The sequence below is a fragment of the Elgaria multicarinata genome, chromosome 1 (genome assembly GCF_023053635.1).
Source record: "Elgaria multicarinata webbii isolate HBS135686 ecotype San Diego chromosome 1, rElgMul1.1.pri, whole genome shotgun sequence".
NCBI classification, from domain to species: Eukaryota; Metazoa; Chordata; class Lepidosauria; order Squamata; family Anguidae; genus Elgaria; species Elgaria multicarinata.
Window position 1 is genome coordinate 29157704 of NC_086171.1, and position 24710 is coordinate 29182413.

General features: G+C 41.0%; 1 protein-coding gene across 3 annotated transcripts in view; it reads right to left on the bottom strand.

Moving 5' to 3' along the window:
- The window catches only part of PARD3 (par-3 family cell polarity regulator), a 680003-nt gene that overhangs the window by 310539 nt on the left and 344754 nt on the right, over positions 1-24710 (bottom strand). For all 3 annotated transcript variants that reach the window (XM_063125521.1, XM_063125527.1, XM_063125514.1), the window contains exons 6-7: positions 15966-16057; positions 12272-12355 (exon numbers count right to left, since the gene is read on the bottom strand). In XM_063125521.1, the coding sequence (XP_062981591.1) occupies positions 12272-12355; positions 15966-16057 (176 nt within the window). The remainder of the gene's footprint in view (positions 1-12271; positions 12356-15965; positions 16058-24710) is intronic.

The following is a 24710-nucleotide window of genomic DNA, read 5'->3' on the forward strand; positions in this document are numbered from 1 at the left end:
AGGCCATTCCACAAACTGGGAGCAGCAGAAGAAAAGGTCCTCTGGGTAATAGTTGTCAGCCTTGTTTTTGTTGGCTGGAGTAAATTCTTCCCAGAGGACCTGAGTGTGCAGGACAGATTGTACAGGAGAAGGCGATCCCGCAGGTAGCCTGGACTCAAACCATGTAGGGCTTTAAAGGTGATAACCAACACTTTATACTTCGCCCAGAAACTAATTGGCAGCCAGTGAAGAGATTTTAAAACTGGTGTAACGCGGTCCCCCCTAGGTGTACCGGTGACCAGCCTGGCTGCCATATTTTGAACTAGTTGAAGTTTCCGGACTAGGCACAAAGGTAGCCCTATGTAGAGCGCATTGCAGAAGTCGAGCACCAGCGCGTGCACTACTGTCTTTAGGTCTTCCGACTCTAGGAAGAGGCACAGCTGGCGTATCAGCCGAAGCTGATAATAGGCACTCCTGACCGTTGCATCTACCTGGGCTGTCATTTGGAGTGACTGATCCAGAAGCGCCCCCAAGCTGAGAACACAGTCTTTCAGGGGGAGTGTAACCCCATCCAGAACTGGTTGACACACCTCCAAACCCAGGTTATGGCCTTTGACAGCAAGCACCTCTGTCTTGACTGTATTCAGCTTCAGTTTGTTTTTCCTCATCCAGAGCATTACCACCTCTAAGCATTCATTCAGAGGAGACATACTGTCCTTAGCTGATGCTGTTGTTGAAGGCATAGAGAAATATATTTGGGTGTCATCAGCATATAAAGCTGCAAACTTATGCATGTTTTGAGGGTGTTGATGACACCCTCAAAACATGCATAAGTTTGCAGCCTTATACAATTGTAAAAGTACATTGTGAACTGGCTTGAGCTGTTGGAAAAAGTGGGACACAAATGTTTTAAAGAGGTCATTACAGGGCCTGCTTCTGGTGGTTCCACATGGACCTTTGGCCTGACTACAGTACACCAAGAGAAGAGCCTTTACTGTGGTGGCCCCTTCTCTTTGGAATTCCCTGCCCCTGGAGGTCAGGAAGGCTCCAACACTGTGCTGCTTCTGGCACCTCTCGAAAAACAGCTCTTTTCCAGGAAGCATTCCTCAACTGACAAGCCACTATTTTTATTGGTATTCTGTTTAAATTGATCCATTTTAATATGCTGTTTTAATTTTTAATCTTTTAATTCTTTTATTCCAACTTTCACCACTCGGTAATCTATTTTAGATATGGACTGGTATATACATGTTGTAAATAAATACTGATAGTTGAAACAGATGCTTTAGGACTCTCTGTTCGGCTGAAGAACATAGGGTAAAAATGAATAAAATGAATAAACATATTTCAAAAAGTACAGTTGTATAATTAAATTTTCCACCATCCTTAGCATCTAAAAATAAGGCGCCACCATGCCCATTTTTAAAATAAAATAATGAGTAACCGCAAAGCAAAAACTCTCTGAACCTGAGCATTACCTCTCCGTAAAATGTTGAAGAGTCCCAAAGTCACATTAAAATCTGAACACTTCTAAACCATTTGCAGTTATGAGGCTACTCTACCTCTCACTGTGCATTGATAGCTGATACCGCACTAAGAAAAGAGAAGCAAGTAGCCTACAAAGCAAGAGGCTAAAGCCACACTGAGATAAAAATGAAAGAGCAATTTCTCAAAGATTTATGAGCTTTGGATTTTGAAAGCTTCTCTTGCACACACTGGATATAAAAATAAAACCATATGACAGGAATTGGAAGCATGATGGAAGGAGTAAAATCCATAACAACTCTTCGTGTGGGAACGTTAGCCTGAACATGCCTCCCATCATCCAAATGAATAAAATTATTTGTATACTAATATCAGATGAAATAATATTAGTGCAGCAATTGAATTTCAAGCCTACTTGCATTGTAGCTTCAGTTTTATTGAGAAGTTATCTGATTAGGCTTCTCAAGTCTATTTGCATGAGTCAAAATACCCAGTTTCCCCCACCCCCCACCCCCAGTTCACAATTTATGGTCTTTTGAGTTACTAGGTGATTACTGCGTGCCATTCCAGAATCTCAAAGAGCCACTTGATTATGCTCCAGCCAAAATCACCTAATGAGCCATCCATAAGTCTATGGTATCTCACTCTGTCAGAGTGCAATTCCTAATATGTCAGGATAATTAATGATCCCATGACAACTTCCCTAAGAAAGCACGCTTCTCAGATTTTCTCCCCCTGTCCTCGGTTTATGATAATTTACCCTGCCATAAGCTAAGGCTCCACTCTCCATTCAGTTCCCCCAATGTATGTTATTTGCATTATGAAAGCTTGCATTTTATAAAGCATTAAAGCACTAGAATAAAAGCCACAACCCAGCAATTCTGACTGTACTAGCCATGTGTGCAAATGAGTCTATGGAAGCTCTAGCTTCACAGGGAAAGAAAAGCCCTATAAAATATATGCCCATACATGTGTAGAACATTTCCTGAGACGCCATGAACATCTTGAGGTCTGGATTGCTGCCAACGCTTGTAAGACTGGTCATCACTACCACACACTACCAGCAGCAACCACCAAAACAGCTGTATGCATCCACTTCTACAAGCCACTCCTACAGTTATTTGCTTCTCTGCTATACAGCTCAAGGTTGTAGTTGTTTTCGTCATCCGTAAGAGCTAAAGGATTATTCTAAGCCTGGGCTAAGCCTTTCCAGGATCTTGGACCTGGATTTCTGCAAATATTATGAATCCCTTTCTGTTCTGTTCATCCAGTTTCTTCTTCCACATTCTCTCATGATATAAAGTGGCTCTTTTTAAATGCCAGACTGTATCAATCGTCCCAGAAAGAGTTTCACCAGCTCATTGCCTTATCACCCCATATTACTCTAGATATTCACTGTTGTTACTCCACTCCCACCCCAAATTCTCACTTATATTTAACCTCTTCTAACAGATTGACTTGAATATACAGTAACACTTATTTAAATGTTACACACACACACACACACACACACACACACACACACACACACACACACATCACTTCACCTTGAAAGCTACTAAAAAGGTTCATTCATGATGGTGGCCCATTCCTGGTGTCCCTCCATTGGGCTGATCTATGTGGTAAGCAGCACAGAAATGTTGAAACCCCTTTGAGAGGACATTTTTACAGACTAGTGTCCTGTAACATCTGAATTGCCCCTTATAGGCAAACACAAGTAGCCACCCCTTGGTACAGCCAGGATAGAGTAGCACATCAAATCTTGAGCTTACTCACTGGTTTTTTGAAACATTATTGATATCTGCCTATTCTTCACTTTTCTTAACATCTAAGATTAAGCCTTCTTCATGCCCATGCACATGGGCTGTAAGGAAAAGGGACAGAACGTGGAATTTTCCCCTACCCAGGGCCCACCTCTCAAAGTGCCCATCCACAGACATAAGCTAAAGTCAAAGATGAGGAGTCTGAGCTGAGTATGACCTAGCTGACAGGCTATAAACCCTTTTGAGTGGGAACATGCAGTGTACGGCAGGTCTTGGGAGGGACAGATGGAGGGAGAGTTGAAAGGTTGGCCCTTCACTGCTGACTTGACAAAACAGTAAGAAAACACACATTGCATTTCCAGGGTGCCTACCTTGGCCCAATGGCTTATGGCTAGGAGTTGCTTTCATAGAGGAGCATGAGGAGCCCAGCAGATTTAACCATAGCAAGGCATTATTCTAATGTGTAAGAAAATGAAACATTTTCTGTGGAACTTCAGAAAAATAAGGATCAATTATTAGTTCGGGTAGTGGTGTTTGGGGAACAAAAGGCCAGGGGCTGCTGGAATCACTTCATGTGAAAATAATGTCCCATCTATAGCCAATATTATGACTATTCTGAAAGGAGTTATTAGAGCCCAGTGTCAAGTTGTAAGGGGGATGCAATCCCTCCAATTTGTGGGGAGGTTGATTAGACAGAAGGCTAGTTGATGGGGTTTGAATATTGCTTCTCTATGTTTCTATGTTTTATATTCTACATCATCACCCTGGCCAAGGAGAGGCTGATGAAATCCATGGACTCAATATTTTTCTCTTCCATTTTTGCTTGGCCACACAGCCAGACTATTACAACAAGCTGTTGTGTTGCTATTTAAGTTTTATCTAGATAGATTTCATCCTTTAGGAAATGATCTCAGCTGGCTCAACTAAGGTGATGAATATATGCTTGCCTTCTGGTAGCTTGAAAGAAAGGCTTGTCATTGGCCAGCAAGAGAATGAAATATGGTCAGGCACACTAAAATAATAACCGTAGAAAGAAGGAACAGAAGTAGGAAGAAGATTAAAGCAGGTGTATAAGAGAAGTAGGAATGAGAAATATATCAAGATAATAAATTACTTCCTACAAGTTTGGTAATGGATATGTATTTCCCCAGATGTTTTATTTTTCTCCTCTAAGCATACTTTTGCATATCATAATATTAGCCTCACTTATCTAGCACTTGGACTAAAAATGGAGTCATGGTAATACATTGGAATATGTAGAGATCTACGTTGGGACACAGTTTTGTTTACAGAAGCATGAGGAGATCATGTCACTCATGATTTGCTTTCTTGCCTGAAGTGCAATTTCTTATATTTTAAACCCCTGTATCATAGATCCAGCCACAGGGTGACAGTTCTCACAAGTTGTCTAGAGGGGCTCTGTTCTACACACCTTCTTTTACTCTGATCAGAGTAGAGACTTCTCTGTGGCAGCACCTACAATGTCAATTCCATCCATTTGGGAGATCCAGCTGGTACTTTTGCTGTAGAATTTTCCCCACCAGCTGAAAATCTATTTCCATGTCATCATTATTATTATTATTATTATTATTATTATTATTATTATTCATGTCTTTAATTATTATTTAAAAAACAATAATTAAAAATCGTAGATAATTTTTACCAAAATGTTTCACATATTTTCCCTGGAAAACCATCTATAATGTAGAAAATATGGGCAATAAGGAAAATAATAATAATAATAATAATAATAATAATAATAATAATAATAATAAGACCCTACACATAATATAAGCAGGAAACAAAATCTGCAGCTCAGACAATAAAATAAGTGTCATACTTCCAAGTAAATGAAGTTTTGGACCAGTGATGAACACCTTTGATAATAAAAATAAACTGCAAAGCTAAGTCATACTTAGCTTTGTATCAGCCCTTAGCTGTGTTAACTTTACTAGAAGCAATCAGGTCAATGTTTTCATGTTTCTGTTATATACAGAAACTATAGCTTTCCATATAAGTTTATGATAAGCCTAGATAAATAAACAGCACAGGGATATTTGAGATCCCAGATCAGAAGATAAGAATTTCACCCATGTAGATAAGCACAGTCATGCCAGGGGCACTAACTGTAGATGACATAGAAATAGCACTGGGTTCAGGGCTCGAACATCTTGCTTACCATAGCGACTGCTCAATCAATCTCTAACAAGCTTTCTTTGAAATCTGGAACTGCATAGGGTATGTGTGATCCCATCCCCAGCCCATTTCCACAGGTGGCAAGAAGATCTGTTTTGGCTCTCTGCTTACCAAGCACATGTACAGAGGCCACCTCCCTGAAAGCCTCCAACTCCAACTCCCCTCACTAGTTTCCAGACAGAGGGGGAAAGCGGAGACATGGGAGCTTGTAAGCTCTGCGGCTGCCAGGACCAGCAGGCTGCAACTGCCTGGAAGATGAAGAAACAAGACTACATTCCTCTAAGAATGTAAGAACATAAGAAGAGCCCTGCTGGATCAGACCAAGGGTCCATCTAGTTCAGCATTCTGTTCACACAGTGGCAGACTAGCTGTCGACGAGAAAACCACAAGCAGGACGTTAGTGTGACAGCACCCTCCCACCCATATTCCCCAGCAACTAGTGCATATAGGCATTCTGCTTCTGATACTGGAGGCAGGATAGAGCCATCAGGACTAGTAGCCATCGATATCCTTTCCCTCAAGGAATTTGCCTAACTCCCTTTTAAAGCTTCTCTTGTCTATCTGTTGGAGGAAGACAGCGGTGCATTGCATTTCAGACATACAGTCTGAGCTCAAGGATAAGATCTCACCTCTTGGGCAAGGCCCTGAGGACCATACCATGTAGGAAGACCACCCAGAATTTGGAGACCCTTGGAGAGGGATGCTTAGACAAAGATTCCAGAGCAGAAGGCAAGAATTCTACCAGAAGTTGGACTATTAACACAGAGGAAGGACACACACACACACCCGTTCACGCAAACGTAATTTAAATCATATGGATTACTTTAAGTTTCTATAAAGTCAAAGTGACTATCCAATACATACTGATATCTATATTAGAGCTGTGCACAGACCCCCTTGGAGATCATTTTGGAACCTCCAAAATGACCCCAATTTGACTCACTTCAATACCAAAGCCAAAGTCAGGGTCGGTCGCCCCCCTGGACAAAGCGGGTCAGACTTTGTGGGTTTCTGGGTTCCTGCCACAAATCAGCCCGAAGCACCCTAAGGCCTTCGGAACTGACCCGATTCAGCCTTGGGGTGCCTCGGGTAAACCCAGCACCACCTTGTATTCGAGCTGAGGCAAGCAAATCGGCCACCTCGACTTGGATTCAAGACTTTTGCCCAAGGCAGCATCCTACTATATATTATTATTATTATTAATTACTGCTCCTATTGTATTTATTGAAGTGCAGCAAGTGTTCATTCACTGACCATGAAAAACAAACGTATCAAGACAGATGCCATTAAGCAGAACTTTGCTTCCAAGGACCTATGGAATTTTCCAGAGCAGCTCAAACTAACCCTTGTTCTTAGTAAAAGGTCTTGGCACTTACATAGAAGCCTACTTTGTTTTTATATATCTAGCACAGAGATGTGAACAATAGATGGAACGTAGTGTCCTTCACTCTGAAGACCTTGGTGTTGTTTCTGACAAATGCAACATTTTGAGGTGGTCACCGTCAATTTGTTCTACTGAGCAGAAAAGAATAATATTCAAAGCTTTCACCCCTCTTGAAAAATTAATGGGTTGCATGTTCCTACCCTCCCACCCTTTTTACAGCTCTATTCATCTTTGCCACTTCTGGAAAGGAATTAAACAAGAACTTGCATTAAAAAAACGGAAAATGTAACACTTCTGATCTCAACGGTAATGCCAGGAAAGGGCCCACCACGAAGAGTTGTGGGCTGACCTGAGTGTCTGCTCTTTGAGGAGATTATAATGTCCTTTCTGAGTGAAAAGAATTAATTCTTTTTTTCTTACCACAGTTCCTGACCTGATTTATGTTGCCTTTGTAGTGTCATTATGTAGAAAAGCATAAGCTCCGCTGACAATAGCTACATAGGAAAGACAGGAAAGACTCTACAGGGGATTCCCTCCAAGGGTCAAAGCTTGAACTCATCTCAGTCCACAACATTGTAATAAATACTGTGTCCATGACTGAAATGAAGACAGGATTTGAACATGTGGTGCCTCCTATTTTTAGTAGAAGCACTGTTTTAGGAGCACCACACACTCAGAGCCCTGAGAGGGAACTAAACTATTTTGAGCTAAGCTGCTTGACTCCAGAGTAGCCTGGCCTTCATAATTATCTTGCCTAATGGTAATGAGCAGATAGGTCTAGGTTGTGATGTAACTGCTTGTAACAACCCTTTCTGAAACATTTAGGTCAATACGATAATATCTGGAATGCTGCTTTATACATAGACCCACTGGCCACTTCCCATCTAGCCCTTGGGTTAGGAGGATTCTTGGGATCTATTGACCAACTCTGTCTTAGGCCTTCTCAGAGAGGATTACAGGATCGAGAAGAGTAGGCAGGTTAACTATACTTTTCTTGCTTTCCAAGAAGGTGGTAAGAAGCGATGACACTCAGGGGAAAACTATATGTGTATTTATTTATTGCATTTCTATACCGCCCAATAGCTGAAGCTCTCTGGGCGGTTCACAAAAGTTATGTCAAAAATGTAGCATATAGCTGCCCCACTATACTTTAATTATTCCCAAGTAAGTGCATCAAGCCCAGATCCAAATGAGGACCACTACACATGAGGAAGAGTCTTCGTAAACCACTCAGAGAGGTTACAACAACTGGGATTGTTTAGCTTGGAAAAAAGGAGGCTAAGGGGAGACTTGATGGAGGTGTACAAAATTATGCATGGTGTGGGGAAATTGAATAGGAAGACATTTTTTCCCCTTTCTCAAAAGACTAGGACCCAGGATCATTTCATGAAGCTGATTGGTGGGAGATTCAGGAAAGATAAAAGGAAGAACTTCTTCACACAGTGCAGAGTTAAATTATGGAATTCACTACCACAAGATGTAGTGATGACCACCAATTTGGATGGCTTTAAAAGTGGGGTTGGATAAATTCCTGGAGGTGAAGGCTATCAATTGCTACTAGCCCTGATGGTTATGTGCTACCTCCAGTATCTGAGGCAGAAAACCTGTGTGCACTCCCTCTTCATCACAACAGTTAAAGCTACAGGAGCTTTAACTGTTGTGATGAAGAGGCAATTTCACCAGGTGCTGCATAAAAATGACACCTGCTGAAATTCCCTTTTCTATACAACTGTTAAAGATTCAGGAGCCCTGTCCTCCTTTCCATATGGTCACCCTAATTATTACTATTTGTATAAGACACTCAATATGTCAGCAAAAATGTACAAGCAATGTACCTGTAACAAATAGCATACAGACTGGCTGCATTTGCCTATGCCACGCGCAAAGCTACCAACACTGAGTTCCCAACTCCAGAATATACACTATTGGCAATTTTGATGAAGAAACACAACACTTTAACCAACCCCTACTTCATCTTTTCAGTTAGGCAATATAAAAACCAAACACATCATAGTTTATTGCCTTTTGGGGGCAGGAGTTGTCATACATCTAAGTAGCTACCTCTTATATCTGGAAAATATAGCTAAATGAATACCAGATCATTCACAAGAGGGACAGTCTTATAGTGGCACTTTATTATTATTATTATTATTATTTATTTATATAGCACCATCAATGTACATGGTGCTGTACAGATAACACAGTAAATAGCAAGACCCTGCCGCATAGGCTTACAATCTAATAAGTTGTAGTAAACAATAAAGAGGGAGGAGAATGCAAACAGGCACAGGGAAGTGTAAACAGGCACAGGGTAGGGCAAAACCAACAGTGTAAGGTCAGAACAAACTCAATATTTGAAGGCTATAGGGAAAAGAAAAGTTTTGAGCTGAGTCTTAAAAGCAGTGATTGAGTTTGTAGTTCTCAAGTGTTCTGGAAGAGCGTTCCAGGCGTAAGGGGCAGCAGAAGAAAAAGGACGAAGCCGAGTAAGGGAAGTGGAGGTCCTTGGGCAGGCGAGTAGCATGGCATCGGAGGAGCGGAGAGCCCGAGCGGGGCGATAGTGTGAGATGAGAGAGGAGAGATAGGCAGGAGCTAGGCAGTGAAGAGCTTTGAAGGTCAGTAGGAGAAGTTTATATTGGATTCTGAAGTGAATTGGAAGCCAATGAAGAGATTTCAGAAGTGGAGTGACATGGTCAGAGCGGCGGGCCAAGAAGATGATCTTAGCGGCAGAGTGGTGGACAGAGACCAGCGGACTGATGTGAGACGAAGGAAGGCCAGAGAGAAGAAGGTTGCAGTAGTCCAACCGAGAGATAACCAGTGCGTGAACGAGAGTCTTGGCAGAAGAGACAGACAAGAATGGTCGAATCCTGGCAATATTATACAGGAAGAAACGACAGGATTTAGCTACTGCCTCGATGTGAGGAGTAAAGGAGAGCGAGGAGTCAAATATAAAGCCAAGACTACGAGCTTCCTTGACCGGAGTAAGCGTGACATCGTTGACAGTAAGGGAGAATGAGAGGTGAGGAGAAGGTTTAGGAGGAAAAACTAGCAGTTCAGTCTTTGCCATGTTAAGTTTCAAACGACGATGAAGCAGCCAGGCTGAGATATCTGAAAGACATGCCGAGATACGATCGTGAACATCTGGAGAAAGTTCCGGAGATGAAAGATATAATTGTGTATCATCGGCATACAGGTGATATTGGAGGCCGTGAGATTGAATGAGCTTGCCCAAGGGCAGCATGTATAGAGAGAACAACAACGGGCCAAGCACCGAGCCTTGCGGAACCCCAACTGAAAGGGGAAAGGAGGAGGACGAGCTGCCGTTAGCCGACACGCTGAAAGAGCGACCCTCTAGATAGGAGGCGAACCAGTTATAGACAGAGCCACAGAGTCCAAGGTCGTGGAGGGAATCTAAGAGAAGATCGTGATCAACCGTGTCAAAGGCTGCGGTTAGATCAAGGAGAATAAGAACAGAATAATGGCCTTTAGACTTGGCAGTAAGAAGATCATTGGTGATCTTGGTAAGGGCTGTTTCAGTGGAATGCAAAGGACGGAAGCCAGATTGAAAGGGATCCAGAGCAGAGTTATTAGAGAGAAAGTCAAGACAACGAGAGTAGACCAGACGTTCCAGGATCTTTGAGACAAAGGGCAAGAGGGAGACAGGTCGGTAGTTAGACAGGGATAGTCGATCAAGAGTGGGTTTTTTGAGAATGGGAGAGACTGTAGCATGTTTAAAAGCAGAAGGAAATGAACCAGAGGACAGAGAAGAATTAATGATGTGAAGCAAGGACGGGAGGATAGCGGGGATAAGATTAATAAAGACGTGAGAGGGAATCGGATCACGGGAACAAGTGGAAGGCTTCGATGAGCGCAGTATTTTAGACAGTTCATCAGCTGAGACCGAAGGGAATGCCGAGAGAGTTGAAGGAGGAGCTGACAGGTGAGGGACAGGAGCTGGAAGCGGAGCAGAGTTGGCTAGATCGGAGCGTATAGTTTGGATTTTAGCATTGAAGAAAGAGGCAAAGTCGTTGGCAGACAGGGAGGCGGGGAGAGATGGCGGATTAGGCTTCAGAAGAGAATTGAAGGACGCGAAGAGCCGCTGAGGGTGCTTAGCATTTGACTGGATCAACGTTGAGTAGTGCTGCTGTTTGGCCAGTGAAATGGCAGAAGAGAAAGAGGAGAGAACAAATTTGTAGTGGACAAAGTCCGCCCAGTCCTTGGTCTCCCAGGTCCTCAGGGAAAGCTGCTGTAAGAAAATTATTTGTTTTGTCGGAGCACCACATGTCATCGTACCGATTCAGCCATTAAGTTTAAAATAATACCAAGAATGAATGATATTTTTTTTTACACCGCATTAATCATTCTATGCAGGGGAAAACTCCCCTATTTATCAAGTATGAGAAGCAGTTGATAAGATATATCTGATATACAGTGACATTTGCTTTTAATCAATTTAAAGTGAAATTGTTGATGGATAGGTGGACTTGTCAAAACATAACACCCCTTCAACATATAATCCAAGATTACGTTTATAAAATGCATGTTTGGTCCTTTCTCTCCAATGAGGCGAAAATGTGAATGCAATTACTCTTCTGAGATAAAGGTAATCTCTTTCCCACACCCCCTGAAGTCCTACTTACATCTTTGAGGAAGTGCCAGGAATTTTCTTCCATACCACAAAGCGTTAAACCCTGGCACAGAATCATAATTGCTTTATAGGTCATTTAATTTTCCAGGTACATTCAATCAAAGACCCTAAATACGAAAATTCCACCTCAATAAAGTGGGCATTATGATTCTGAGTGCTCTGTTTACCAATGAAAATCGACAAATGGCCATTATCTGTATAGTACTCATTTCACCTCATCGCTCGGATCTCTCAGATGCTGATCTTTTTTGCATGCAATGCAATACTAGACACACTCTTGTTCAGCCACAGATCAAAAATGATGCTGTATTTCACGTCGCCAACTTTATTTAACACCACTGCGACTATAAATTTTATTCCTTTCAAGTATGAGTGAAAAAATACACCCAGAAATGTGTCTTTGTGGTTTCGGATGCTGCCAGTTGGGTAAATTATAGCCTAAGCAGTCAGGGATAAATACTGCATGAAGTACATTTCTAATATTAGACCAAGGTAAAAGGCGAGAGGAAAACTTTTATGAGACTCTGACGGAAATAATTCATGTCCTTGCAATTCAGCCTCGCATTAGGACAGAATATAATTTCTATTATAAATTAGGAACTAGGGTTTGTCATTTTCACCTTGACCGGTAGAGTTATACTCACAGCCAGGTTTCCTTATGGTTTGGAGTCAGCAAGACTTTCTGCTGAAAACATCATGCTTTATTTCCAATAGACATCCGTGCCCCCACCACAACACCAACCCGCAAAAAACTGGCTTCTCATAAGATAAAAGTGGAAGTTAGCTATGATTAAATTAAAAACCTACACAATACATTACCTTCCGCCTCGGGCACTGAAAGGCACTACATGGATTCCCAAGGGTCCACCGTCATTGGAAACTTCGACAAGCTTTACCATATCACTGTGAGACAATGATGAATGAGGGAATGTGAACATAAACGGACCAAAAAAGACCACACACGCGCATATACGCACACACACACACACACCACAAAGTTATTTGAGAACTGGTGGTGATGAAAGCAACATTGAGCATTACATACCTCAGTATTAATCTGATGGCATGAAAGGAGATCAATCATCAAAAAATAATTCTGTTAATTAATCAAATGAAATGTGAACTAATGTTTTGGGTAACCCTAATCCATTATATGAATTGTATTAGGTACAACAATAATAAAAGGGAGTTGAGGTTGACTTTTACATGGGTTGGGGGTGAAGTCATGGTATTAGAATCAAACTGCATTAAAGACAGGCAACAAAAAAAGTTCAGTTTTCTCCCATCTAATATATTCTTGTTAATAAATGAAAATGCAATGGATAGGAATTGTTTCATAGACTAACTGATCAGACAGATATACTCTAAGCATATACTTAAACTTTGAAATAAAATTATGTCAGAAAATTTAAAATTAATAATTTGCAGTGGGACAATGGTGACATGAGTTTTTCAGTAGAGATACAGAAAGGCAGCTTTCAGACTTTATAGAAAACCATGGTTTGTGCTAACCACAGTTAAGAATCCACACCATGGTTTGAGCTTCCAAACATATAGTATGCAAACCACATTTAGAAATGTTGTCTGCTATTGTTTCTCCATCTGCTTAGGACTCAACATCAAAAGTTCAGTCCTGTCTCTATGGTATAGCCAGCCTCTTAAGGCAGAGCAAATGCCCCTAACTGGTTTGCCAATGTTCTGTGAATTGAAATGTTACAGTAAACCACAGTTAGCACAGACCACTCTCAAACTGTAGCTGCAGATTCTGGACAGTCATCCCGAACAAAATCTAGTTTGTGAGTACATTTTGTTTTGTAAGATGGAGATCTTTATTCAACTGTAATTTCACAGTATCTAGCACTTTTTTTAAATAAAAAAAAGCATTCACCAAACTATGACATACCATCAATTTTTTAAATTTGCGTTCACTTTTATTGCAACTGCCCAATTACTCAGCTTAATTTCAGTGTCCCTTTTGAAATAGTTGTTTCTTCTCATCAGAAGCTTGTATTACTTAAATCTCCAACATGTACAATTATAGAATGTCACTCTTTGCACTTCATGGAATCTTATTGGCTGCACTGGCTCACAAAGTTCAATTTCCTGAAACGTGGAGAAATCCTGAATACATAAATCAACTCCTTGTTGATGCTATGCCACCATATTCATTAAATATACATTTATGTGACCTTAGTTGGGGAAGACATTGTTAGCCATGAAGTCAGCTGTTTAGAAAATGGGAGCCGATAAGCATAGATTTCCCCTACCAATAAAAAAAGGGGGGGAATTGTGGTTTATTGGACTAATGAAACAGTTCTCTTTTTATTAATAATCAAATTTTATTGAGAAAACAAACCTGTTCATTTTTTTGGGTACTGTAATTGACATTTTATTTTAACAACTATTTTAATAGTGTAAGGGATCAATCCTACGGCCACTGTCTAGATGGCCATAGGATTTTTCAGTTTCTGGGAACTGAGGTTGGAGCCAGCGCCCCATCCTCAGTTCCCAGAAACTGCTCGCACTGCTGGCTCCTTCTCCATGCTTGGAAACAGAGCACGGAGAGGGCAAAAAGGGGGTATGGCTGCGGATGGGGAGGAGGCAGTGGAAACTCCTTTACACAGCTGCCTATGTACCGTGCGAGACACTCACAATTGAGAGTCTAGTAAAAACTGCAGGGCAGCTGGAGCACGGAGACAAGAATCCCCTCCATGCTCCATCCACCCTACATGATATAGTTGGAAGCCTCCAGCTTCAGGGGCTCATGACTATCCCGATAGGATTGCGCCCTACAACCTTCCATTGAAAAATGTCTTCACCCGATTTCATATTTTGAATATTTGGTTAGCCCAAGAGAGCTCTAGATTCATTCCGTCTGACTAGCAGACCCCATTCCCACTGCAATATGAAATGGAAAACTGATTTTTGAAGCTGAGAAGTATGTCAAAAGCAGCTTGTGACATGTCACAGATGGGAGGAGATCAGTAGTTCCAAGTCCAATATTCTGCTGGGACAAAATTCTTCCATGGGGAATCTAGGAGGCAGATCATTGGATCCATTTAGTTCAGTACTGTCTACACCGGGGTAAGCAATCGAGTGCTCTCCAAGTGTTTTGGACTATGAACTCCCATAATGCCTTTCCACTGGCCATGATGACTGGGCTTTATGGGAATTCTGGTCACCAAGTTGGAAGAGGCTGGTGTAGGACAATCACCGTTCTTTTGGGAGTACCTGCCTCACATTTCTGGCAGTCATTGGGAGAGATGCCTGCAGTAGCACTCCAGGGTTACAGACAGAGGTCTTTCCCATCCCTACTTTCACCTTGCCCTTTTGAAAGGAAGGTATGTGCTAGGTGACTATAACAGCCTTAGTTTCCATATTTTACACTACAGCTTCATGGGCTTTCTGCAGACCCTGCAAGTGAAAGCAACACAGAAGGAACACACAAATTGATTTCTCATTACTTGTTCAGTGGTATTTCTCTCTCTCTCTCTCTCTTTCTCTCTCTCTGCCTAGCTCAAATTATCCAATTTCCTCTTCCAGTGTTAAAAAAATGGGTGAGTCCAAAGATAATGCTGTATTTCTTAGAACAGGTTCTTTCTACATGAATATTGGCTTTCTAAATAAGGAATCCTTAAATCTACCTTACACATAACAGCCTTCCCCAATCTCTTGCCCCCAAATGAACTATTTTTATTTATTATTTATTGCAACTACATCTCCCATCAGCCCCCATCAGCTTGGTTATTGGCTATGGTGGCTCAGATTATGATGGTTGTAGTCCAACTTGGTGTCTAGAGGACACCAAGTTGGGGAAGGTTGCCTTGGAGAATGATTCTGCAAAAAATACTTCTCTTTCATTCAGCCCTTTGGTCAATCTGCTTAATAAGATACTTTGGATATGCCAAAGGTAGAAGTAATTTGTGAAGTACAGCCACACAACTCTGGTATTAACATTTAAAGCCCTAAACAGCTTGGGGCCAGGCTATCTGAAGGAACGCCTCCTCCCATATGTACCTGCCCGGACTCTAAGGTCATCCTCAAGGGTCCTTCTCCTTGAGCCCCAGCCAAAGGAAGTGAGGCAGGAGGGCCTTCTCTGGCTGTGGAATGAGCTCCCTAAGGAGGTTTGCTTGGCACCTACATTATATGCCTTTAGACGTGAGGTGAAGACTTTTTAATTCTCCCAGCATTTTAACAGTCTATAAATAAATTTTAACTTGGTGTTTTAAATTTGTAGTTTTGCATTGCTGCTGTTTTTATCTGGTTGAGCTTTTATATTGTATTTTATATTATGGTTTTATACAGTTTTATACTTGGAATGGTTTAAATTTTTGTGAACCGCCCAGAGAGCTCCGGCTATTGGGCGGTATAGAAATGCAATAAATAAATAAATAAACTGTTGCATGGAGAACACATGAACACACAAACATGCATATAAAACCTATATAATTATTCCTTGCAACTGTTTCTTAAGACTTACAATTAAAACATGCTATTCTTCTAACAAACTTACTCTAAAGAATAGTTCGTGATGTTCTCCAAGCCAGTGTCTGCATGACCCACTGGTTCAACTCGGCTGTTTTCTTCTTCTGTCCCATCTTCATCCTGATAACAGAAAAAAGAGGTAATATCATTTAAGTGTATGGATTTTTTTTTTTAAAAAAATTGGATTTATGTGTGTGTGTGATGTATTCTTTTTCATAATGCTTTTCTGTGAACCTCTTTGAACATACTATAAAGAAAAGTGGTATGCAAATAAAGTGATGGATTGATTGATACTGAATGTGTACTTTTGGCTATCTAGCTATCTCTTTGTCTAAGTTGGCCAGCAACCACCCGCTCTAGCACCTTGCCCAGGAAGGGAACATTAAGAACTAGCTTACAATTATTAACATTTTCCAGGAGCATTCATGAATTCATTCAACTTACAAGTTGCCCTATAGGTGAAGCTCTGGGCAACATACATAATTAAAATAAAACAATGAAATGACTGATAAAAACAAATAATAAAACACATTATAAATATTACATTTAAGAACATCAACAAAAATTCAGCGTTTAAAAGAGATAAATAACAAATCTGCTGAAAAAATAAGGAAGATTACTTTAAAATACAACATTAAACATACTAAAAAAGTTAAGCGAGCTGCAGTTCTTTTAAACGGTCGGTGGGTGAGGGGGAGCTCCTTGCTCGGCACTGAAAAGTCAACAACCTCTCTAGGGAAAGGCCCTCTTCCTAAGTTCTTTTGGGGGTTGGGTGATCATGGCCTCTTTTTAAAAAGCAGGTTCCCCCCCCCCAAACACACAAACACACACTCAAAGAGGAATTTTCAATCCCCTGGAACAGAGTTTTGCAAAAGGTCCCCAGTTGCCATTTGAAAGAGTAGCAGCAAAGAATGAAATGTTCAGACTGTTAAAACATGTATGGTAAAGAACTGCAGGACAGTGGGAGCTTAATGGGACCGATTTCAATGAGACCACTCTGGTTTGCCTAGACACTCAAGCCCTTGTTTACAAAAATGGAGGGGGAAACATATTGAAAACTTATTAATAGAAAAGGCCTTGGATGTAGCCGCCCGAACAACCATCAGCCCCTCATTCTGTCCCCCGATGCAAATTTCCATGCTTCAGACTCATTGTAGTGGGAAAGGGGAACTATGTGCAGCAGAACACAACATGGCAGGCAGGGAAGGTCCTTACAGTCCTCCGTCCTCTCCCCTATCGTACAGCATTTCTCAGCAAGAAGAGAAAACCTTCAGGTCCCCTGTAAAGGTAGGCCAGGGGAATCTACCCCATATCATCTGTCTTTGCAAGGTTATTGATGGACACGAGGCAAGAAAGCCTTGAGATGCTCAGAAAGTGCAGCTCTCACTAAAACCATCTGGGGCATCATCTACACCTTAAGGCCTTCTGGGACGGGGGGGGGGAGGATCTCTGGTTTTCCGGCTTCCAGGATCCTCCCCCATCATCCAAACAACAGTGTGACATCCTGGAAGTAAGGAGAGATATTGTGGGCGCCTTTTGTTTTGTTTTTTTTGGTGTGTGGAATGCAGACGGGAGCGCAATTTGAGTAAGTTAAAAAAAAAACAACCCTTGAAGCTGCTCCACCCCACCCCCCACCCCCCACCCCCGATAAGCATGGACTGTCCCTGCACAGCTCCGTGCTCATTTCCAGAGCCCCACTACTCACAGGGAAGAAGGGGCAACCCATGATCATGCAGCACACCCCCTGAAGTCCTCGGGGGTGTCCCGGGACAATAGAAAAAAAGGAGAAATCCATGGTACCAGTTATCCCAGGGAAAGCCTCTGGTTGTCCCTGCTTGACCCTGGGATCCCCTGTGCATCATTGGATACACAGGAACAACCTAGAGACGACTCCAGGATATATGCACGGTGTAGACATGTCCTGGGTTTATTCAGTAGCAGTACACTAAACACAGTTCATGGTAATCCCACTATTGTCAAAGGGGTTAAGTGGCTTTATTACCACCACATTACCTAAAATGCATATGTTCCACATGGCTGGATTGAAATAACGTTGTCCTACAATGTTAAAACCACTTATTAGGATATTTATCATGCTGTATTTACTTATATTATGTTGCAATACAGGTATACAGTTGCAGAATGCTATAAATTCGTATAATAAAATAATAGGTTGTTTTATTATGGTTTTAATGTTTGTGAACCGCCCAGAGAGCTTCGGCTATTGGGCAGTATAAAAATGTAATAAATAAATAAATAAATAAATAAATAAATAAATAAATATAGGAAAATGAATGAAAAAGGCAGATTCAAACCAAGGCAGATCAGTTATTGATTCAGTTTTGTTAGGTGCCAACTTACAGCACAACTTATTCCTCCTGCTCCTGAACATCCTCCATAGGCAATACATGGTGGCCATTGTGAGCCACCATAAATACTGATTTGCTGAATGCTTGTTTTTACATTGCAGAAGAAGAAAAAATTAAAGCATTTCCAAAACTGAGTTTGGATTCAAAAAGTTAAAAGTGGATATGTTGCTTTATTTCGAGGAAGCTAATACTATTTAGGCTTCATTTTAATTTGAATCCTAGGATTAAAGCAAGCACAGGACGTTCTGTTTAAGGGGCTTCCCCTTTAGGTTCCAAAGCTTTGTTAACTGGGAAACATCATAAAAATATGTGTCTCTTTAATTGCCCATGTGTACAAACACATACACACACACAAAACATATTGCCTTAACCAGCAGGTTTGAGAGCACAGATTTAGAATCCGTTCACTGAGGTATCAATCAGCAAAATGATAAGTGATGGGTGAAGGGTTATGAGTTCAGCACAGAGAGAGTCAGACAATACATTAAATTATTGAAGAGATATTAAAGCAAGGCAGAAGCAGTTGGTAATGTCCAATTGACATTTCCTCTGAGGGCCTGCCAAAATAAGAAGCTTGTTGTACCAATCTCTCTCTCTCTCTCTCTCTCTCTCTCTCTCTCTCTCTCTGAGTTGTGGATGTATGCACTGGATGGCAGATCTCTGCATGAAACCAAGCTACTTGAAGATTGATGATTCTGTGTTTTGAGAGGTTCTAATAGGCACTTCTTAGTCATCTATCTCTCTTAAGCACTAGGCAAGTAATACATTTCAAAGGTTAACCAGCACCTTGAACTTGTCTAGAACTGCATCACGAATATAAACACAAACTCAACATTAGATATTTGTGTTATTCATTTTTAAAGATAGAGAATATTGAGTCTCCCAGCAACATGTTAACATTTATAAGTGATTTCAGATGTATTGATTTGTGTGTGTGTGTGTGTGTGTGTGTGTGTGTGTGTGTGTGAGAGAGAGAGAGAGAGAGAGAGAGAGAGAGAGAGAGAGAGAGAGAGAGAGAGAGAGAGAGAGAGAGAGAGAGAGAGAGAGAGATTTGGCCATGGAGCATAACTGAAACCAACATTAACCTTTAAAGGTGACAAGAGAGAAAAATCCTCACTCCCTTTCAAAAATGGGATACAAAAATGATGGCAGGGGTCCAAAGAACCCTTCTCATGCATGGCAATGTTGCTGATTTTCCTTTCAGCAGCAGCCCTGAGAACTACTCTAGAGTATGTCCAAAACGTCAGGGGCAGCTTTTCAAAGGTGCTGCTGGAATCCCGAAAAGACATACTAGACCCTTGGGGTTACAAAGACATGAACAATGGTAGCAATTTTCTTGTTTTTCAGGAAAAGATGCAATCGATATATCAGATATAACTAGTAAAAAGAACTATTACTTCCGCACAGATTTTTTTTTCCTGTTCACATAGTGGCCAACCAGCTGCCCACGGGAAGCCCACAAACAGGACATGAGTGTAACACCCATGTTCCCCAGCAACTGGTATACATAAGTATGATACCTCTGATACTAGAAGTAGCACATAGACATCAGGACTAGTGGCCATTGAGAGCCTTCTCCTCCATTAAATTGTCCAATCTTCTTTTAAAGCCACCTAAATTGATGGCTATCACTACATCTTGTGGCAGTGAATTCCACAGTTTAACTATGCACAGTGTGAAGAAGTACCAATCAGCTTCATGGGATGAGCCCAAGTTTTAGTATTATGACACAGGAGGGAGAAAAAATGTCTCCCTATCCACTTTCTCCATACCATGCATAATTTTATACAACTATATCATTTCTCTTTACTCACCTTCTTTTTTTAAAAGCTCAACAGTCCTAGATGGCTTCCTGTGGTTTTCCAGGGGGAATTGATTTTAATCTTCAAAGACTTTTATTATCTATGTCCTGTGTAACTCAAAGAATGCCTCTTCCTATATACTCCCTCCTCCCATTTGTACAGCGCAATGCAGTATATGCTTACTTAAGAATAAAGTCCCGCTATACTCAATAAGGCTCACTCCTGGTTAAGTGTACGTAGGGTCTTAAGTGTACATGCATAGAAGTAACAAGAGGCAAAGAATTTCTGCTGTCCCATGTCCGTTCTCATCTCTCTTCTCCATAATTACAGTTGAACACCACAGATGAAACAATGTTATGGCACCGTGCCTTGATGTGACTTGTTGGATGAAAGCAGTGGCACATGGCAATGTCATGTGCTGTGTTCAACAGAAGTTGTGAGGGAGGCCAGGAAAAAGGAAAAGGAAAGACAGGGAGGGGGGAGAATATGAATGATAGCAGCCCAGATTTGTCATAATATCTTTTTAGGTCAAGGGACCTATCAGCTATCAAAGTAGAGTCCACCAGTCAAGCTGTAGTTGCTCAATCGTGAAAGCATTCAGGAAGGTTTGTGAAAGGTTCTCTGTTTGGGAAGTGCCTTGATTTTTATGTTATAGCTGTGAATGGTATTTTATGCTATTCCCTGTTGCTGTTAATATAGACTTTTATTATTATTAATTGGATTTTATTTTTATCGACATTGATTTTCTTTCCTGATGCTGTTTCCGTAATGCTATAAACCATGTTGATAAAGATGGATATACATTTTAAATTAACACATACTTATTTAGGGCTATGCACAAAATGTATTTGGACGTTTTGAAATAAACCTATTTTCCAGGAAACATAATTTTTTGGGGAAATCCATGTTTTTCCTGAAGTTTTAGCAGCTCTAAGAAACAGTATGTTGTTTCAACTTTATTTTAGTAATCGTGTGAGCCTAAATTTATGTCTCTCAATTATGATACTTAAGAGTAAAAGGAGCTTCTAAACTTCACTGGAGCATTGGTATCATGACGCTATAATCAACAGATGTGTCCTTTAAAAAAATTAAATATTGCCGTAATCAGTCACTCTTTTCTTTCCTGTATAACACAGACTTTAATTTACATGGCACCAAACGTAGATTAATTTGGACACCTGCAGAGGGAAGTAACTTAGAATTCTCATTTGCTAAAAAAAGTAACTAGCTTTGAAAGTATCTGCATCAAGCAATTATTGCCTTGGGTTTCTTCTTAAATTAACAACTCCACCTGTTACTGAGGTAAAATTAGCAAATTGTATACTTTACTTAGAGGCTTAAGAAAGTTCTGGAATCAATGGTTTGGCAATCGTTAGCAACACATTTTGTACAACAATCCTTTTCATAAAACTAGGTAGAGTTTTTATAGCGGTACGGTCTTATTATAAGGGCACACACTGCACGGTATATTAGGACTATCAAATTTTATTGCAAGGATATTGAATTACAATGTAAATAGGAGCCATATGATTGGTTAAAAATTGGTAAGAAATTGGCTCTTGTCCATCACATTCCCCCTCCCACTGGCTAGGCATGATTGATTCGATAGAATATTCATGAACATTCCAACTGAGATGTACTTCAATTTATACTCCACCTTCCCAAAGCAGGATAGAAATGAAATGAAATAATGAAATAAATAATCCATCAACCACACTGAGAAGCAGATTAGGCTGAGACACTGCAACTGGCTCGAAACTAAGTTTCATGACTGACAGGAAATTTGAACTGAGGTATTTTCCCATCCAAAAAAAATTCAGACTGAAGACACTACTTCCCATACTATACTACAGTTATCATAACAAAATTCCCAGTCAGCTTTAGAATGCTGGCAAACACTGCAGCTTCTGTAAGGTAAATGAAAGGTCAAGCTGTAAAAATATATATATATAGTGCCTACGGATAGGCGTACGTGTGTGTGTGTGCATATATGTTACTGAAGGAAGGTTCTGCCTGATGCCACATCAACTGATGAACACATGCAGGTACCTTGGAATTTACCAATTCAGAGCATTGGTGGCCCAATCTTGAAGCATTCTCATTTCCTAAACAGGTCAACAGGTTCAGCTACCACCTGGATAACCCCAATGGTATATTTTGTTTTGAATGCAGTACTGTACCGCCATGTATGGCTGGCTAGGTGTAAATCAAGCAAGGAGCAAGGAAAAACCCCTCAGCTTTCTTTTTGCTCCCCAGATCTAAACTATTGTTCTTTTTATTTAAATCCATTTGGGGTCCAGACTCTGGGCTACCAAATCCTTTGTACACTTCATTTTGAATCCTAAAACAGCCCTGCAGCTCAGAACAGCAGTTCTTTCTTTTTGCCTGGAAATCCATCAGACCTATGAATTCCAATATTATTCCTCATGCCTGTTTCCTAGCAGAATTCTCCACTCTACTCTGGTGCCTATCCCGTTAACAGAGCCAGATTCGCCAGTTTGGCTTGTACACCCCTGTAAAAAACTTTACGCCCAGTAAAGACTCTGTTGTGTCCAAAGCCAGGTTCCACAAATAACACAGAATAACCTGTGGGCTCCCTATACCTATTTTTGGTGCCTTGCAGGTGACTACAACCTACGTGTGAATTTTTTGGTCTTGAGTCCAAGGGTGGTGGTGGTGAGCATTTAGACTGTTCCTAGCATGCCCCAGCCAGCTATGGGGCATGTGGGGAATTGTAGGGCATATTCTATCTAAACATGCATACCATTGCACTCTAAATAAGTTCTACAACCCCCAGCCAGCTATAAAGCATGCTGGGAGTTGTAGGACATTTTCTGTCTAAACATGCATAGAGTTGCACTTTTGAGGCAAGCATAACTATTTTCAGTCTTCTTGGGAATTCTATAGGGAAGCCCATTTCCAAGGCTCTCCATCCAAATTCTACTTTTAAACCAAATTGCTGTGGCTGTGGAATCCTTAATAACAGCTAAGTCTCTGAGAAACAATGCCTTTAACACCCCTGCCCACCCACCCCCATACACACAGAAAGAGAAAGAGAGAGAGAGAAGCTAATTCAAAGCAAGCTACAAAGTCAGTGTCTTCAACGCCACCATTGAAAAACCAATGACGCAGATTTTGTGGAAGGTTTTAACTCAGAAATGTACTGATGCCCTAACTTGATTTGATTTAGCATGTTTATTTGACCTATATTAGAGAGCAGAAGTAGTAGAACTGAAATATTCGATTGGGGTGGGGAATCAATAAAGCATATTTAATGGGATTTAAATATGATATTCAGAGCTTTACTTGTAAATAATTTGTATTGCTGTACTTATCAATATTATAGACATGACAACTTAAAAGCTTGAACAATGGTTAATTGATATGTGTGTGTGTGTGTGTGTATGTGTGTGTGTGTGGTAGCGAATTCCATATGCACTGTGTGAAGAAGTCTTTTCTTCCTTTTACCTCTCCTGAATCTCTCACCAGTGTGCATGATGTGAGCAGGGCAACTCCTGCAAATGTGTAGGCTGAGTTAGGTGCCTCTCTGCCTGCTTGCTTGTTTAGGGGCCATTTCCAACTGTGCTGTTTCTGATGTATTGGGAGAGGGTGACTATACAATAACAGCCAGTAAGCAAAAGACAGCAATGAAAAATCACTGCCACCACTTCCCTGTGATTAACTGTCAGCACTGTGAAGATGGTATGGCTGCCACCTTGAACAGAAACGCTCCCTACACCACAATATTCTGTTCAGGTGCCATTTGTATTTACTGTATACAAACACAAGCTTTCTAGGAATAGTGACTCGGGGGGGGGGGTTAAACTGTGATGCTGCACCAATTCAATTGCATTGTGTTACTAAGGGTGCAGACAAAAAAAGACAGAAAAAAGTCCTACCACTCCCAGGGCTCATCTACACCAAGCAGATATTCCACTGTGAAAGTGGCACAAAAGTGGTATATAAAAGACAGGAGCCACACTACTGCTTTATAGTGGTACTGAAGTGCCCTGGTGACTGTTGGGACCCATGACACATACCATATACCCCTCTCATACCACTTTCATAGTGTTATATCCTGCTTGGTGTAGATGTGTCATGGGCCCCAACAGTTGTCAGTGAACTTCAGTACCACTATAAAGTAGTAGTGTAGATCCTGCAGTGCATTTCAATACTGCTATAAAGCAGTAGTGTGGCTCCTGCCTTTTATATACCACTTTCATACCGCTTTCATAGTAGTACAATATCCTGCTTGGTGTAGATGAGCCCCCAGTATGCCCCAGCCAGCTATGGAGCCCGCTGGGGGGTGTCGGACATTTTCTATAGAAATACGCATAGGGCTGCACTCTAAATGATTTTATGAAACAACACGTGTGTGTGTGTGTGTGTGTGTGTGTGTGTGTGTTTAAAAAAGGTAAACAGAGCAGCAGAAGATGCTCCACCAGGCATCACTGACGGCAAGTATGTTTCTTGCTCTCCCCACGGGTATAAATAAAAATGTGAAAGTTGGCTCAAAAAGCAGCCTGAGACACCAATTGTAATAACTAAGATTAAGTAACTGAAACGCAAGAGGACTTAGAGCCAGGAAAATGATCTCACTGT